General features: G+C 41.0%; 1 protein-coding gene across 1 annotated transcript in view; it reads right to left on the bottom strand.

Annotated features, from left to right (window-relative positions):
* The window catches only part of LOC131129797 (cyclin-dependent kinase-like 5), a 47,679-nt gene extending 32,957 nt beyond the window's left edge, over nucleotides 1-14,722 (bottom strand). Inside the window, exons 1-3 of the mRNA XM_058073670.1 lie at nucleotides 14,524-14,722; nucleotides 10,221-10,365; nucleotides 1,995-2,029 (exon numbers count right to left, since the gene is read on the bottom strand). Coding sequence (XP_057929653.1) covers nucleotides 1,995-2,029; nucleotides 10,221-10,257 — 72 coding nt within the window. The 5' untranslated portion in view covers nucleotides 10,258-10,365; nucleotides 14,524-14,722. The remainder of the gene's footprint in view (nucleotides 1-1,994; nucleotides 2,030-10,220; nucleotides 10,366-14,523) is intronic.
* Between the last annotated feature and the right edge of the window lie 1,863 nt (nucleotides 14,723-16,585).

Genomic DNA, 16,585 nt, shown 5'->3' with positions numbered 1-16,585 from the left:
GTTGCTGTAAACATGTTCCCTCGCAAAGTTGAGTGACGGGCGAACAGGAAGTGACATCAGAGGTTGAGAGTTGACTTTTATCTTGAGGTGGGTTACGGCTGCAACAGTAGCCCGTTATTGTGCCTGATGTCAGATCAGTCTGGTGCTTGTGTGTCTCACCCAACATTACAGTCACATTACGGATACCTTGTGACCAGTGTACGATACTCCATATCATAACATTTTTGTATGTGTCTTCTGAATGCCATATATTTGTATTTTACTTCGTTTAGTCATTTTTATGCTGGAAAAATACTACATGAAAATGTACTAAATGAAAATAATACATTTAGGCCAGAAATATGTCAACTCTAAAATATACACGTCAAATATGTAAACTTTGCTTTTTTGAAAATGGCTTTCAGAGCTGGAACATGACAGCAGCTGGCTTGTCGTTGCCGTGAAGACAAGCAAACCGCTACTTTCTGAACGATGACAGCACCGCCCCCATCGCCGTCCCGCAGTCGACATTCTCCTGATATTTCTTTGTCTCCAAAATGACTGGCAGAAGTAATCCACTTCATTGTCAGTCTAACTAGCGCTGGGAAGCAGAAGATAAAGGACCTAATGTTGGTTTTGGGAAGCAGGAAGTTATCGGTCTCGTCATTGGCCATTATATAAAAACAACTGTATTTAGTAGGTTAACAGGTTTTCATTGAAGCCCGTTTCCGCCACTGAAAGAATGGCATAATCATAATGGTGAATTTAAAAATAAAAAAATTATGAGTTTTCACCCAGAAATCCGTTACCATCTGTATGTTACTATTCGTGAAAAAAAACCAAAACAAAACAATAAAACATACAGTTTGGATGCATTTTTAGAATGTTCAACCCGGCCAAAAAATAATAATAATAATAATCAAATCCCAGGGCCTACAATTTAACTCTGAACCCCCAAATTCACTACGTCATGCCGGCCTCTCAAATCACTTAGCACATTTACAGTTCTTGTTACAGGGCTCGACAATAACGATGTACCGATGGCCCGGGGCAAGTTAAAACAAAATTCGGGCAAGTAAATCCAATCATTAATATTCCTGTCGGGCAAGTGCACTTTGGCATGCCGTACTGCCAAGAGTTTTTTTTTAAAGCGGTTCTTGTTGGGTGTTGGTAAAACACGGACTGCGTAATTCCGGTGGTAATTTGCAAAACAATCCTTGCAAATCTTGAAATGGACCAATCAGAATCGTTTATTTAGACCGCGGTGGTCGCGTGGTCACAATGAAACACCACCGATTAGATCCAATACCAAGTGCTGATTTTGCACAAGCTACAAAATCTAGCGCTTCCATTTCTCTGTGTATTTTTCTCACCTTTGCTTCACAAATTATTGTTTGACCATTGAGCATTTTTTTCTGGATTAAAAACACTTTACTAGTACACAAATGTGTCAAATGTTTCATTGTGGTGCACAACTTATAAATATCACTGCTTACCACGACTACCATGTGTAAGGTAGCATGGCTTGCCATGTTAACATACATCTCCACACATTTTCAGACATCCCTCCAAATACAATGCATCAGTACTATTATCTGATGAATTATCAGCATATATTGATATATGATATCATTATGGCAGTCTTTTCATTTTACATGGGGCAAGTTCGGGCAAGTAGTTCTCACCTTAAGGATTCCCCATGGGCAAGTCATTTTTGTTTTTAACGTAGAGCCCTGTTGTTATGTCGAATTGTTTGTTATTATGTCTCCTGTATTGGGTAATAGAACTGTAAAGGTTACTACAGGGGTGTTTCATGTCTCAAGGGCTCAAATAATGTTAAAAAGCGTATTTAGAAGGCCATAAACATGTTTTCTATGTTCTATGACAATATTCCGTTTATATATAAGGAATGCTACTTGGTGTAAATGGACTCATCAAGGTCGGGTCTGGAACCAATTAAGCTGCATAAATGAGAGAATTACAGTAAACACAACATAACAGCATGCTCTTCTTACCTTGTGTCTGCACTTTAGAACAACACCATAGGCACCTAGAAAGGAGGACAACATACAGTGAGTCAGTTCATCATACTACAGTGTTTCCTGTAGAGTCATGTTGGCCTTTGCTAACACATTAGAGCAGAACTGTGTACAGCATTGCTTCTCAAATAGTGGTCCGGGTCCCCCTAGGGGAGGGGCGAGAGGCTTTCATGTCAATGCAATGCACTTTCTCTAGTATTTCAATTAATGAGGGGGAGTCAGACTCAGGGAGTCAGAGGTTGCGAGAAATACTTTTCGTTTGACAAAAAAAGAAACATAAAAAAACAACAGACATTTACTGTGTGGAAGCCTGTATGTGTCATTCATTTCATTCATTTTCTACCGCTTATCCTCATGAGGGTCACAAAGGGCGCTAGAGCCTATCCCAGCTGACTTTGAGCGAGAGGAGTAGGTACACCCTGGACTGGTGGCCAGCCAATCACAGGGCACATATAGACAAACAACCATTCACACTCACATTCATACCTATGGACAATTTAGAGTCACCAATTAACCTAGCATGTTTTTGGAATGTGAGAGGAAACCGGAGTACCTGGAGAAAACCCACGCATGCACGGGGAGAACATGCAAACTCCACACAGAGATGACCGAGCGTGGAATTGAACTCGGGTCTCCTAGCTGTGAGGCTTGCGTGCTAACCACTCAAGCACCTTGCAACCCGGTAAGTCACAATTATGAGATAAAAAGTCATAAGTATGAGATTTTTTAAAAAATCTAAATGATGGGATTAAAAAGTCAAAACTAAAAGATCGAAACTGCACATGTGCTGAGTGCCATGCGACAAGGGAGCGTATGTGCAGTTATCTCATATAATATCTCATAATTTCATTTATAGAATAATTTCATAATTAGGTTAATTGGCGACTCCAAATTGTCCATAGGTATGAATGTGAGTGTGAATGGTTGTTTGTCTATATGTGCCCTGTGATTGGCTGGCCACCAGTCCAGGGTGTATCCCCTCCTCTCACCCAAAGTCAGCTGGGATAGGCTCCAGCGAGTCTTGTGAGGATAAGCAGTATAGAAAATGGATGGATGGAATTTCATAATTTCTTGTCTTGTAATTATGACTTTCTTATCTCATGATCTTGAATTTTTCTGTCATGATTTTGCCTTTGCATCTTGTCGACGAAAGAATGTAAATCCAACCCCCCCACCACAAATAGATTGCAACAACAGCTGTTTAGTACATTTTCACCCCGTGCCACAATATTAGGAACAGCTATCAGTACAATGCAACACATACAATTACAATAATTAAAACTAATTGTTCAATCTTTGTTGCAGGTGTACTTCCTGATGTGGCCACCTGTGGAAGCGAATGCAAGTGTTTCTGGCCACTGTTGTTGTCATGCCAACGGCAAAAAAAAGACATTCCCCTACAACTGCACTGTCTCCTTGATGACGCAGCGTCGTTCTCACACATTTTGCTCCTCATTTGCGACCCAATTAGAAGAAACATCTCCGGTATGCTGCTTGCCCTGATGAGATCATGACGCGCATATGAGCATCGCCGCTAGCATCAGTGATCTCGCCTTGGAGCCAGAAAGACTGGCAGCAATCAGACTGATGCTCTAAGACGTCGGTTATCTCCATAAACCTGTCAATCTTGTTGCATTACATAAACCAGTGGTGTACAAAGTGCGACCCGGAGGCGATTTGTGGCCCATGGCTGTTTTTTTTTTTAAATTGGAAATAACATCGTAAAAATATTGTGATATATGCTCAGGTTCATATCGTCCAAAGCTAATTTCAACACTATGCTACTAAAATTACATTATTTCATTAAATAGTCCAAGTTTACCTAAAATTGCTACTTTTTTCCCCCGCTAGAGTACAACTTTTTTGTCTCAATAGTTTGACTTCATTCCGATGATATAACTTTTTCCCCAACCTAAATTTCCAAAAATAACAACTTTATTTTGTTGTGTTAGTTTCTCATAGTATTATTTCTTTCTAAAAATAAATGTTTTCTTTAATATTTCAACTCTATGCTACTCAAATGAAAGTTACGACTTTTTCTATATTTGTTTTATTTTAAATTAATTAAATCATATTTTTAGATGGTGCCGCGGGCCAATTAAACAGCCACTTTGGACATCCTCATGCTCCGTGCTGCTATTCCAACATTGGTTGTGTTCTTGCAGTGTGGTACAATATACTGTACATGGGCACTCACTCATGCCCTCCGCATCATTACGCTCATAAAAACCTAAATAAGTTTTAATAATCTCGGCTAATGCTGCAAGGCGGACGAGTGGTTCAACATTTGAATGCATCTTCTGAATGCTTATTTGTGTTTTCCCAAATTTTGACATTTTTATGCTTCATAATAAATACATTTAGCGCGCAGACCACGCAGCCAGGAGACCCGAGTTCGATTCCACCCTCGGCCATCTCTGTGTGGAGTTTGGATGTTCTCCCTGTGCATGCGCGGGTTTTCTCCAGGTACTCCAGTTTCCCCCCACATTCCAAAAACATGCTAGGTTAATTGGCCACTCCAAATCGTCGTATGAATGTGAGTGTGAATGGTTGTTTGTCTATATGTGCCCTGTGATTGGCTGGCCACCAGTCCAGGGTGTACCCCGCCTTGTGAGGATAAGCAGTAGAAAATGAATGAATGAATGTTGGTACTAGAGGTTGCTATGATATGTTTTCATATTATCATACGTATTCATAAGCATGCAGGGGTTTCTGTGATACATTGTGGTCAGCATAAAAGTAATAAATTCTCTATTTAAAGTGAATCTGCAGAGAGAAAAGAGAGGTAATTTTTCTAACTGTAACTGTCTTAAAGGCCTTTTGATGGAATGAAGAGAAGCATCCCATGCTACAAAAGAGGACAGGTGGCTAAGGAAGTAGGACACGAGCGTTGGCGTGCTCCCGCCCTCTGATGTTATCCACCCTGGCAGTTGCTCATTTGGCCACCCCCCGGAGGGGGGAGGATTCCAGTGGGATTCTTGGAGCAGGGCATGCAAATGATGAGCCGCTCGCCGCTCCGTCTTTGCCTGCCCGTCTTCGGGGCCTTGCGACACCAGCAGCTCTCATTACCAGTCTTCTTCAAAACAGAGACTTGAAATGGAAGAAATGGAACACGGTGGACTTGTAGACAAAGCTGCAGATCTGTTTCAACACTGCGGAGGATTTCATAAAAGTGCACACATGCGGGTGACTAATCCCTAAAGCAAATTAATATGATAAAATATTACTTTGGTGAGAGGAGACCACAGAGAGTTTGGGATCATTTGAAATAAATGTTTGTTATTTCATATCCGACTCTTATGTTATACTCTGGACACAATTTAGTCATTCCCACAGGTCAGCAATCTATGTATGGTGGAGCCTTGTCAGTGCAGGAGATGTAGATGATGTAATGGACTAATTTGCATAATGGGCCATGACGCCATTTTTTTAAAAGGCTAAAGAAAAACGTTGCACAGTAATCAGTAATCCTGCACCACTTCACACTTCAAATTTTGCAGCTTCACTCTACCACGGTTTTTCAAAAATAGTTTCACTAATAAATCAGGCTGTTTTGTACTTGAATGCAGCCAATTAGTAGAGATCAAATATGCATATTGAACAAATGTATTTATTCATTCATTCATTCATTTTCTACCACTCATCCTCACGAGGGTCTCGGGTATGCTGAAGCCTATCCCAGCTGTCTTCAGGCGAGAGGTGGGGTACACCCTGGACTGGTGGCCAGCCAATCACAGGGCACATATAGACAAACAACCATTCACACTCATTCACATTCATACCTATGGACAATTTAGAGTCACCAATTAACCTAGCATGTTTTTGGAATGTGGGAGGAAACCGGAGTACCCGGAGAAAACCCACGCATGCACGGGGAGAACATGCAAACTCCACACAGAGATGGCCGAGGGTGGAATTGAACTCCGGTCTCCTGGCTGTGAGGTCTGCGCGCTAAATGTATTTTTTATGAAGCATTTTCAAGCATAAAAATGTCAAAATTAGGGAAAATACAAATAAGCATTCAGAAGATGCATTCAAATGTTGCATTGCAGACTGGTCACGGTCAGTAATGTTACTGTAATATTGGGTGAGACACACAAGCAGCAAACTTGATGGGCGTAACAAAAGGCTTTTAGCTTTCAATGATCTCACAACAGGCATAATCATCTAATCATCTAATCTTTGTGGGTACGGGAGTTGATAATAAATTAATAAAGCCTTTAGAGAGCTACTTGAAAAGTGGTTAGGAGCTACTGGTAGCTCATGAGCTCACCGTGTATGAACTCAAAGAGTGGTAACGTAAGGTTGCGTTTACTGCATGCAGACAATCGATAGTGGAAATGTGGTTATTACACAATTTTTGCGGTGACACACCCATTGTGGTGGAGACGGCTATTAACAACTCCAGACATTGGTGAGCTTGTAATTTGCATGCATGCAGGTAAGACGCTCCCTGTATGCACACTCTATAATGCTACACGCAAAACCGCTTACTTACACAAAATTGGAAATGCATTGGACTTCTGCAACAGTTTGCCGTATTGTCCAACTTCACAAATGCTCACTAAAGACTCCCATATTTTTCTCTTCACCTTGAATTTGCAACTCCAACCACTTCTACTTGCCTCTCTAGGCAACTGTCCTTCAAAATCAAGGCCGACCACCCAAGAGCCAGCCACCAACAACTTTGCATGCATGTTTGACTTGTGGGAAAAATATTGGGTATATATCATATATATCGATATTCAACATAAATATATCAGGATATGACTTTTGGTCCATATCGCCCAGCGCTAGCAGACAGGATAGTTTTTGTTTTGGCACGCCTGAGTGTGAAAGAAAGTGGGAGGAGGAAGCTACCCAAGACACTAACTGGATGCGGTGATCGTTATAGGCTGCAATAGTACAAGGTACAGATGATTGGCTTTGGTGATGCCAATCACATGATTTATCACAGAAATCGGCCGATACTGATCAATTTGTACTGTCTGTGAAATGTTTACAGCATTTTCTGAAATGCTGACTGTAATAAAGCGATGCATTTCTTTTGCGATGACTTTGCACATTTGCACACGGTGGTTGTGGCATTTGGCTTTGCAAACATGTATCAATATTTCATCCTTTTCTCTTGACTGTGTTCCTTTTAGCTGGATTTTTTGGGTTGATTTTATGTCTACAATGTGTCATGGGACAAACCCCCACCAAAAAAAAAAAACGAACGATGGTCCAAAAGTGGACACCCCTGGTTTTACACATTTCAGCTGGAAGGCAAAGTGTTATGAAATGACTAAAGAGTGTCTCCAGGCTAGTCAGAGGCGGGGCTGCACATGTGTGGAGGTGTCCCGCAGACTTCCTCATCTAACACCCCGGGCTTGTGGACGTGCCCTGCATGTGTGGATGTGGACTGTGACCTGAAACTGAGGCACGTACGAACCGTGATGATGGCGTACCGCTACACGCATAAATAGGTTCTTAGCGATTTACATGTGGAAAACCGGAAGGCGGCAACAAGTGAGCTTTCTGTCACCCACGGTGCAATCGCGTGCAGCGCCGCATCCACAGGCATCGACCACATTGACTGACCTTCAGGAGCCGTAGAACAAATCTATGCTTAAAGTGGAAAACTCCATGCCATTCCACTTCACTTCCAATTTACAACTGAGGTTGTAAACAATTTAAATTCCAATTCATAATCTTCCATATTATATACCGTTTTACATATTCCATATAAATATTGTTACTATAAACCACATGTACACAAAAATTTAATGATGGCAAATGTCATTCAATTAAGAATAAGCACATCTCCTATAAAATACATGTACGATAACTTGTACATGTACTTGATGTACTATAACTTTAAAATTATAGAAAATGTTGGGAAAATACTTCATTTCCCAGAATTACATACACTCTTCTGCAAAAGGTTGGGAACACCGTTCCTGCAAAGTTTTAGAGGGGAATGTACTTTATGTAAGTATTAAAATAATAATACAAATAATAACGCTCGGCCACAGAGTCCAACATTCTATTAGAACTTTCTGACCTGAACACATCAACACGCGAATATGAATAAAGACACAGAGGTGTAGCCTTCCTCCCGACAGTCAACACTTACTGATGCTTTTGACTGGCAGAGTAAACAATAATGTTCAGTGTCGCGTGCTGTGGTCCGGCTTGTAATACATAGCAACACGGCTCAAATGTGACCCACTTAGGTAATTTAACAATACACTACATTAGTGTTTTTTTTTTTCTTAACAGAGACGATCTTTCTAACGTAGCATCACTAGTCACGTATACATGGACCCAAATATTCCAATTGCATTCAGTTTATTTGCTCAAACGGAAAGAATGTAACCTTTGTATACACCTCATTCCGAAAGAAAAGTGCCAATCCGAATGAATATATAATCGAATTCACGGGGGTGGAATATTCCTTTCCCCAATCCGATTGAGGCATCTTGTACCCGCTCAAACAAAAAGTTGTCAGGGTGCGTTCTTAGCAGGAAATGATTTGGAATAAAACTGTAAATACAAGTCACAAGCTAAAGCAGCTCATCAAACATGTGGTTAAAGTTACGACGCTGCTCTCAGATGCAACAGAGTACGATGCTAACTTGCTAATTGGGTCAAATTATGACGTTTCATTAATGTTCATGTTAAATGTTAAATAACTGTTAATACTGTTCATTTGAAAATACCTCTTTCTCTACCCACCAACAATAAGTGGTTTCTTAAGTTTTTCTCATTTGCTGTTTTATTATTATTTTATTTATTTATTACTGATTTATTTACTTATTTTCTTTATTATTGATTTGTTGATTTATTTTTTAATCTCATTTTGTGTAGAAAAATAAAAATTAAGATATTTGAGAACAGTGGAATGTTTTATCAGAGCTTTTCTTGTGGAAAACCGGAACCAAAGCACTGAAAAAGTGTAGGGTATAGCAGAAGCAAAAGCATTGAAGACAGTTTTTTTTCTGTTTTTAATAAATGCGTTTATTTATTTTTTTTAAACCTGATGCGGCCCAGCCTCACCCAGACCCTAGCTCCAGTGGCCCCCAGGTAAATTGAGTTTGAGACCCCTGTTCGGGATTCTTCTTGAAAGCGTAGACTCTGTCCTCTTAACATAGTCTTTGGACCGTCTTTGTTGTCTCCATTAGCCTTTTTTATAATGATGGTTGTAAGTTGTGAACACTGACGTCATTAATTAGCAGGCCACTGGTGGTATCGTTATCAAAGTCATTGGTGAATATTTTGTAGATTAAGGTGGCACAGTGGTCTGGTAATTTTGGGGAAATATACTCAAGGTGTACATTGTGTCTATAATGTCATCAATCATCTTATTCTCGTGTGGATTGAAGTCTCCACATATGAAAATTGTGTAAAGTCCATAGTTTTCAGCAGGTTTTTGAAGCTGTTTTCTCCATTATTGCATCAGGGACTACTATATGTATTATTCTTGGTAGTGAATTTACGTTTTCCAAGATAATAGAAGGTACCGAATCTCCGCTTCCTTGCTTGACTTTCATCTTAGCCACGGCACACTGCCAACTTGATATCAGTAAGTAGACAGGGAATCACACCGATGTGGCGCGTCAAAGATGACCTCATCAAACCGCCTCCCAAGTATGTAACAAACGTTGGTTAGCAAGTTTGCTTGCTCCTTCCATCCATCCATTTTCTAAGTATGCCGCTTATCCTCATCAGTAGGATGTAATAGTTGTAACAATCTGGCACTAGGCCTACATGAAAATTATGAAAATTGATTTTCTTCCCTGCACTTTTGGATGATCAAAAACATCCTAATTGCTGATGCTCTATCCATTAGCTTCACAACACATTTGTGTTGTCATGTTACACATATCTGTATCGGCTGATATCGGTATTGGAAATTGAGAGCTGGACAATAGAATATCGTCAAAAAAGCCAATATCGGACATCCCTAATATATGATATGTACGTATACTGTATATACATACACAAACACACATACAAGCTTGTTTTAGTGTGCCCTGCGGCGATGATGTGTGACACATTAGAAACTCAGGCCTATATGAGCAAGCATGCAAAGTGGGCCAAGGGTGTGTCGTCACCTTGGGCCTCTCCTGCTTTGCCGCACTTACAAAACTCACACTGATTTTGAAAAACAAAACAAAAAAGGTGTTTGGCATAAGAACAGTCCGACGACCCACTCACCTTCTCCCACAATCCCAAGAACCTCAAATTTATTCATGACATCGCCAGCATCACAGCTCGTCCTCAGGTGAAACGGTCATGGTGCCGCTCAGGCGGCGGGGGTGTGGCCAGCTGCCGGCCGCACCGCCCATCCACTGGCGTTCACCTGCAACCAAAACATTGCCGTTAGAACAAAAAAATCTGCATTTTTCCATGCATTCATTTACACCACCATTAGACTTATCACAATAACACATTTTCCTGGATGATAATTTTCCTACAAATTATTGCCAATTAACAATGTTATTGTCAACATTATATCTCAGATATTTTTTTCTCATTAATGTAATGCTAACATATGCAAAAGCAATAAACTTTTATTTCTCAAGAGTACTGAACATTGTAATTGGAATGTGAAGAGCTTTTTAATCAAATAAATAAACAAATAAAAAAGACTACTTCAGAAAGTAGATCACTGAGACATTATCTATCTATCTTTCACAGAAATGGAGGACACTGCAGTGGCACAACCAACTACAACAAACTAAGACTTAGTGACAGCATGTCTGCTGTCAATCTGAACCGATTCCGGTTCCTAACTATTCTCGATTCTGATGCTTGTGAGAGTAAGGGTCATAAACGTTTGCATGGTTTAAATTAGGGCGCTAAACTGAATTATTTTCATATGACATGTCTGATGTATATTTAGAAGGTGGTAAACAAGTTTTCTATGTTCTATCTACCAAAACATTATATTATGAATAAGGAATATATTAATGAATAGATCAGTTCCGTGGTTGAATATATTATTATTATTTGACTATTATTGGTCAAACATATCCATCCATCCATCCATTTCCTACAGCTTATCCCCACGAGGGTCGCGGGGGCGCTGGAACCTACCCCAGCTGTCTTCGGGCGAGAGGCGGGGTACACCCTGGACTGGTGGCCAGCCAATCACAGGGCACTTTATTGCTTTTATGCTGACCACAATGTATCACAGGAACCCCTGCATGCTTATGAATACGTATGATAATATGAAAACATATCATAGCAACCTCTAGTACCGAGATTCATTCATTCATTCATTCATTTTCTACCGCTTATCCTGACGAGGAGGGATACACCCTGGACTGGTGGCCAGCCAATCACAGGGCACATATAGACAAACAACCATTCACACTCACATTCATACCTATGGACAATTTAGAGTCACCAATTAACCTAGCATGTTTTTGGAATGTGGGAGGAAACCGGAGTACCTGGAGAAAAACCACGCATGCACGGGGAGAACATGCAAACTCCACACAGAGATGGCCGAGGGTGGAATTGAACTCGGGTCTTCTAGCTGTGAGGCCTGCACGCTAATCACTCGCCAGCCGTGCAGCCAAAAATTGCAAAATTCGAAGTAAATTTTACGTTTCTTTTCCCACATAAAAGCATTTTCAAACATAAAAATGGCCAAATGAAGTATAAAATACAAATACAAAGCATTGAGAAGATTCAATGCATTCAAAAATTAATTAAAAATTAATTTTGTCTTTGCTAGCAAACGATGGGACTGAAAACATAACTTTGCCCCTTCATAGGTGGAGCAGCGACGTCGTGAACACGCCCCCAGGATGGAGGAGGGTGTGGGGGCTGCGATTAAAGCTGTCGAAGGATGTCCTCTGTTGGTGCTGCATTCTCTTTGCTCAGGCGAGTCCCCAGATGCCACTTACTTCCACTTCATCTTTTCATTTGCTGCAGGAGCTGAAGGACTCGCAGTCCTCATCCCCTGCTGGGGGATGCCAAACATCCGACATTGGACATTCTCTGTATATTTTGACCCCTGCATACGCTTTTACACTTCAATGCTATTCCAGGTACGCATTTCCTTGGTTTCAGGTTCAACTTCAGTCTGTACAGCACAGATACATTAACAACGTCAGCACTCCGCTATTTTTTAAGTCCCAATGCAACAACGTTAATCAAAGATCCTGTATATGACAGGAGCCACCTGCTGTTTTTAAGTAACACCTGCAAAAATGCTCATCAAAGATCCCCTGTATGACTGGAGCGATCTGCAGTTTGTAAGGACCACCAAAGATCCTCTATATGACAGCTCTGCTGTTTTAATGAACAGGCTGCAAAAAAAACTAATCAAAGATCCTCAATATGACATGAGGACTCTGCTATTTTTAAAGGCAAATTGCAAAAATGTAGGCCTGTGACCAGGAGCGTCACTAGGTTCTGAGTACGGGGAGGCTTAGCCCCCTGGAGATGCACAGGATATGAATGAATGTAGTACACATTCAAAAAAAATCCAAAATATCCAAAAAAAACAAAAACAAATAAGGAACAAGAACCGGGATATAACTTTCCCACTTTTGGACAGATTTAGTAGAGATACGCAATTGTTTTAGGCCACCATTAAATTTACAAAAGTACACACAATCTACACTGCAAAACCGCTGCTCAAGCTCTGCAACCATTCTGTCCAGTGGACAGTGATCAATTATATAATAATCATTATTTTATTATTAATTAGCCTATTATTATTACTATCATCATTACTATTCTTCTGATTATTACTAATAATACTAGTAGTAGTAGGCTAGTATTAGCCTGCTTATTGGATTGCTTATTAGCGTGCTTTTGCCCTATTTTTTTGTAAAAAAAAATTTGTAAAAAAAAAAATATATATATACATAACAAATTTTTAAAACTCAATAAAAATATCAAATTATTTAGGGGGGCTGAAGCCACTTGGGTCCCTCTCATTCACACACATACAGTCCGTCTTGCTAACATGTAATGTCCCCCTGATGGATTTGTTCCTGATCCTATCCATCCTGGTCACTCCCAATGTGAACCTCAGCATCCGCATGTCTGCTACCTCCAGTTCTGTTTCCTGTCTTTTCCTCAGTGGCACTGTCTCTAGACCAAACAACATGGCTGGTCTCACCACAGTTTTGTATACCTTTCCTTTCATTTTAGCTGAAACTCTTCTATCAAACATGACGCCTGATACTTTTCTCCACCCGTTCCATCCTGCCTGCACACGCTTCTTCACCTCCTTTTCGCAATCTCTATCTGTTGACCCCAAGTAATTCTCCACCTTCTGTATCTCTTCTCCCTGTAACCTCACTCTTCCACTTGGGTCCCTCTCATTCACACACATATACTTCGTCTTGCTGCGGCTAATCTTCATTCCTCTCCTTTCCAGGGCAGACCTCCTGTCTTCTAGCATCTCCTCCACCTGTTCCCGACTCTCACTACAAATCCCAATGTCATCTGCAAACATCATAGTCCATGGAAATGCTTGTCTAACCTAGCCTGTCCATCACCATAGCAAACAAGAAGAGGCTCAAAATGCTTGTCAAAGAACCTGACATTTTGACAGGAGAGCGTTGCTGCTTTTCAGGATTGACTGCAAAAACACTTGCCAAAGATCTTCTACATGACGGACTCCACTGCTGTTTTTAAGAAGCAACTGCAAAAGCACTAGTCAAAGATCCTCGATATGACCGGAGCTGTTTTTAAGGATGGACTGTGAAAACGTTCATCGGCGGTTGTCTTTACGGCAAACGCGTTTTGCTGTTTTTAAAGTCCTGCTGCAAAACTCTTCCCAAGTTTATAAAATGAAGTCAGGCACTGATCTGAAGTGACTGGCGGGCCAGATTAGGCCTGCGGCCAACAGTTGAGGGTCTGTGGCATGGATGAGTGTGTGGATTGTGTGTGTATCAATAGAGTGTGACTCATGCGTGGTTGGCATTCAGGAGTCTGTGAGGAAAATATGTATACTATTTCATATACACATATAAATACAGTATATATACACTATATCTCCTACTTTAAACCGTTCTGCAGTAAACCATCCATGCGCCATGGTAAATCGCATCCATTAGCCTTGTCAAGTGACACTAAAATAACAAATATTTAGATTTTTCACGCATGCTTGGCGATGCAAATATGCTGTGATTCATTTGTTTGTATAGATGAAAAAAATGCAATGAAGATTTGCTTGTTTTTTGTTTTTGAACACACACAAGCACTGGACTTGAAGTGCGTGCGTGGGCACAGTATGAATACAACTCCCACCCGAACGCAGCCAACAAGTCCAACACACACCAAGCAAATCATCTGGGATAAATGTCCTCATGTGTCCCTCCATCACGAGCATGATGTTAGTTAGAACCAGGCTAACTTAGGCTAATATTAAGCTAGTTAGGTCTTTTTCTCGACACCACCTAAATGCGTGCTAACTGCTTACGCCCCCTCTCACACCAATATACTGTATAATGTACTCGCGTCGTCAGAAAATACAAATGAAAGTACTCACTGTGTCAATATTGGAGAAGAATATTTCAAAGTAGGGCGCATCCATCCACCCACCGACGAAGGAGATGTTTTCATGGCAGCTCACTGGCTGCCTGTGACAAACTGCGAGCTGACCATCACCAGGCAACATTCAAGAATGGCGGCTGCCAGGGCCAATCAGATTAGCCTAAGCACTTGTTTCGGTGACGCCCATCCCTCGATCTGACCACTCAAGATCACGATCGCCTCCGAGAGCGGAAAGAAAACTGCTGCTGCAGGCTGGCGGTGTTATTATTATGTCAGGTGGCGGTGATTGTTTTTTTATTTCTTCTATTTTGCCAATGACATAACTCACAACTGACAGCATAGAATCATAGCATCATCACACGGAATAAAAAAAAATCCCAAAACATAATCGATAGAACTACATACATTAGAAAACTTATGTACAGGACTGTACAGCAGTGAACATTGACCTTAAAATCCATACTACTATTACTAACTAACCATACACTAACTGTGTAAATCATGCCATGCAACACTCGCATTTTCCCGGGGAAACTCCTCTCGTTTTAGTAGCACAGCTTCCGGTCCGTTCGGCAACACTCGGGCAACATCGGTGCAACAACAGTCGGTAGCCGGTTGAAAATAAAAGTACACCAGTAAAATAAGACGGTTGCACTACAGTCCAAAGTGGTAAGATTGACATAATTTATCTTATTTTCCGTACATTTTAAGAAATTAATGGTACAATTCCTTTAATTCTATATAACATAAGCTATATTTTTGTAATATTATTACAAATCCTGCCTTCAATTTTACAACAAGTATACGTACACACAGTATTAATAATATAGCCTCAATGGGGTACAAGCCAGTGCCTTGTTGTGCCAGTCCCAAGCCTGGATAAATACAGAGGGTTGTGTCAGGAAGGACATAAACAGGACGTAAACATTTTGCTAACACAAAAATGCAAATCAACAACACAACTTCCATACCAGATCGGTCGATGATGCAGAGGAGGAAGGTAGACATACTGTGTGTCCAGGAGACCAGGTGGAAAGGTAGCAAGGCTAGAAGTTTAGGAGCAGGGTTCCACTTGCTCTATCATGGTATAGATGGGAAGAGAAATGGAGTAGGAGTTATCCTGAAGGAGGAGTTGGTTAAGAATGTCCCGAAGGTAAAAAGTGTCAGATAGGGTGATGAGTCTGAAGCTAGAAATTGAAGGTGTGTTGTTCAATGTTGTTAGTGGGAATGCCCCACAAGTAGGATGGGAGTTGGAGGAAAAAAGAGAAATTCTGTCTGGACCTTGATGAGGTGATGCAGAGCATCCCAAGAAGGGAAAGACTTGTCATTGGGGCAGACTTGAATGGACATGTTGGTGCAGGAAATAGAGATGATGAAGAGGTGATGGCAGGTTTGGTATTCAGGAGAGGAAGGCAGGACCGATGCATGGTTGACTTTGCCAAAAGGATGAAAATGGCTGTAGAAAATATTTTCTTCCAGAAGAGAGAGGAACATAGGGTGACCTATAAGAGTGGAGGTAGGAGTACACAGGTAGACTACATCTTGTGTAGACGCTGTCATCTGAAGGAGATCAGTGACAGGTGTGACAGAAGAGTTCAAGGTGGGGGTGGGACTGCATCGGGGATCAGCTCTGAGCCCCTTCTTGTTTGCTATGGTGATGGACAGGCTGACAGATGAGCTTAGACAAGAATCTCCATGGACTATGATGTTTGCAGATGACATTGGAATTTGTAGTGAGAGTAGGGAACAGGTGGAGGAGATGCTATATGTGTGTGTGAAGTATATGAGTATATGTGTGTGAATGAGAGGGACCCAAGTGGAAGAGTGAGGTTACAGGGAGAAAAGATACAAAAGGATGGAGAATTTGAAGTGCTTGGGGTCAACAGTCCAGAACAGTAGAGATTGTGAAAAGGAGGTGAAGAAGCGTGTGCAGGCAGGATGGAACGGGTGGAGAAAAGTGTCAGGCGTGAAGTGTGATAGAAGACTTTCAGCCAAAATGAAAGGAAAGGTATGCAAAACTGTGGTGAGACCAGCCATGTTGTTTGGTCTAGAGACAG

Source organism: Doryrhamphus excisus, chromosome 5 (assembly GCF_030265055.1).
Source record: "Doryrhamphus excisus isolate RoL2022-K1 chromosome 5, RoL_Dexc_1.0, whole genome shotgun sequence".
NCBI classification, from domain to species: Eukaryota; Metazoa; Chordata; class Actinopteri; order Syngnathiformes; family Syngnathidae; genus Doryrhamphus; species Doryrhamphus excisus.
The sequence above is the reverse complement of the archived record's forward strand: the minus strand, read 5'-3'. Positions and strand labels throughout refer to the sequence as shown.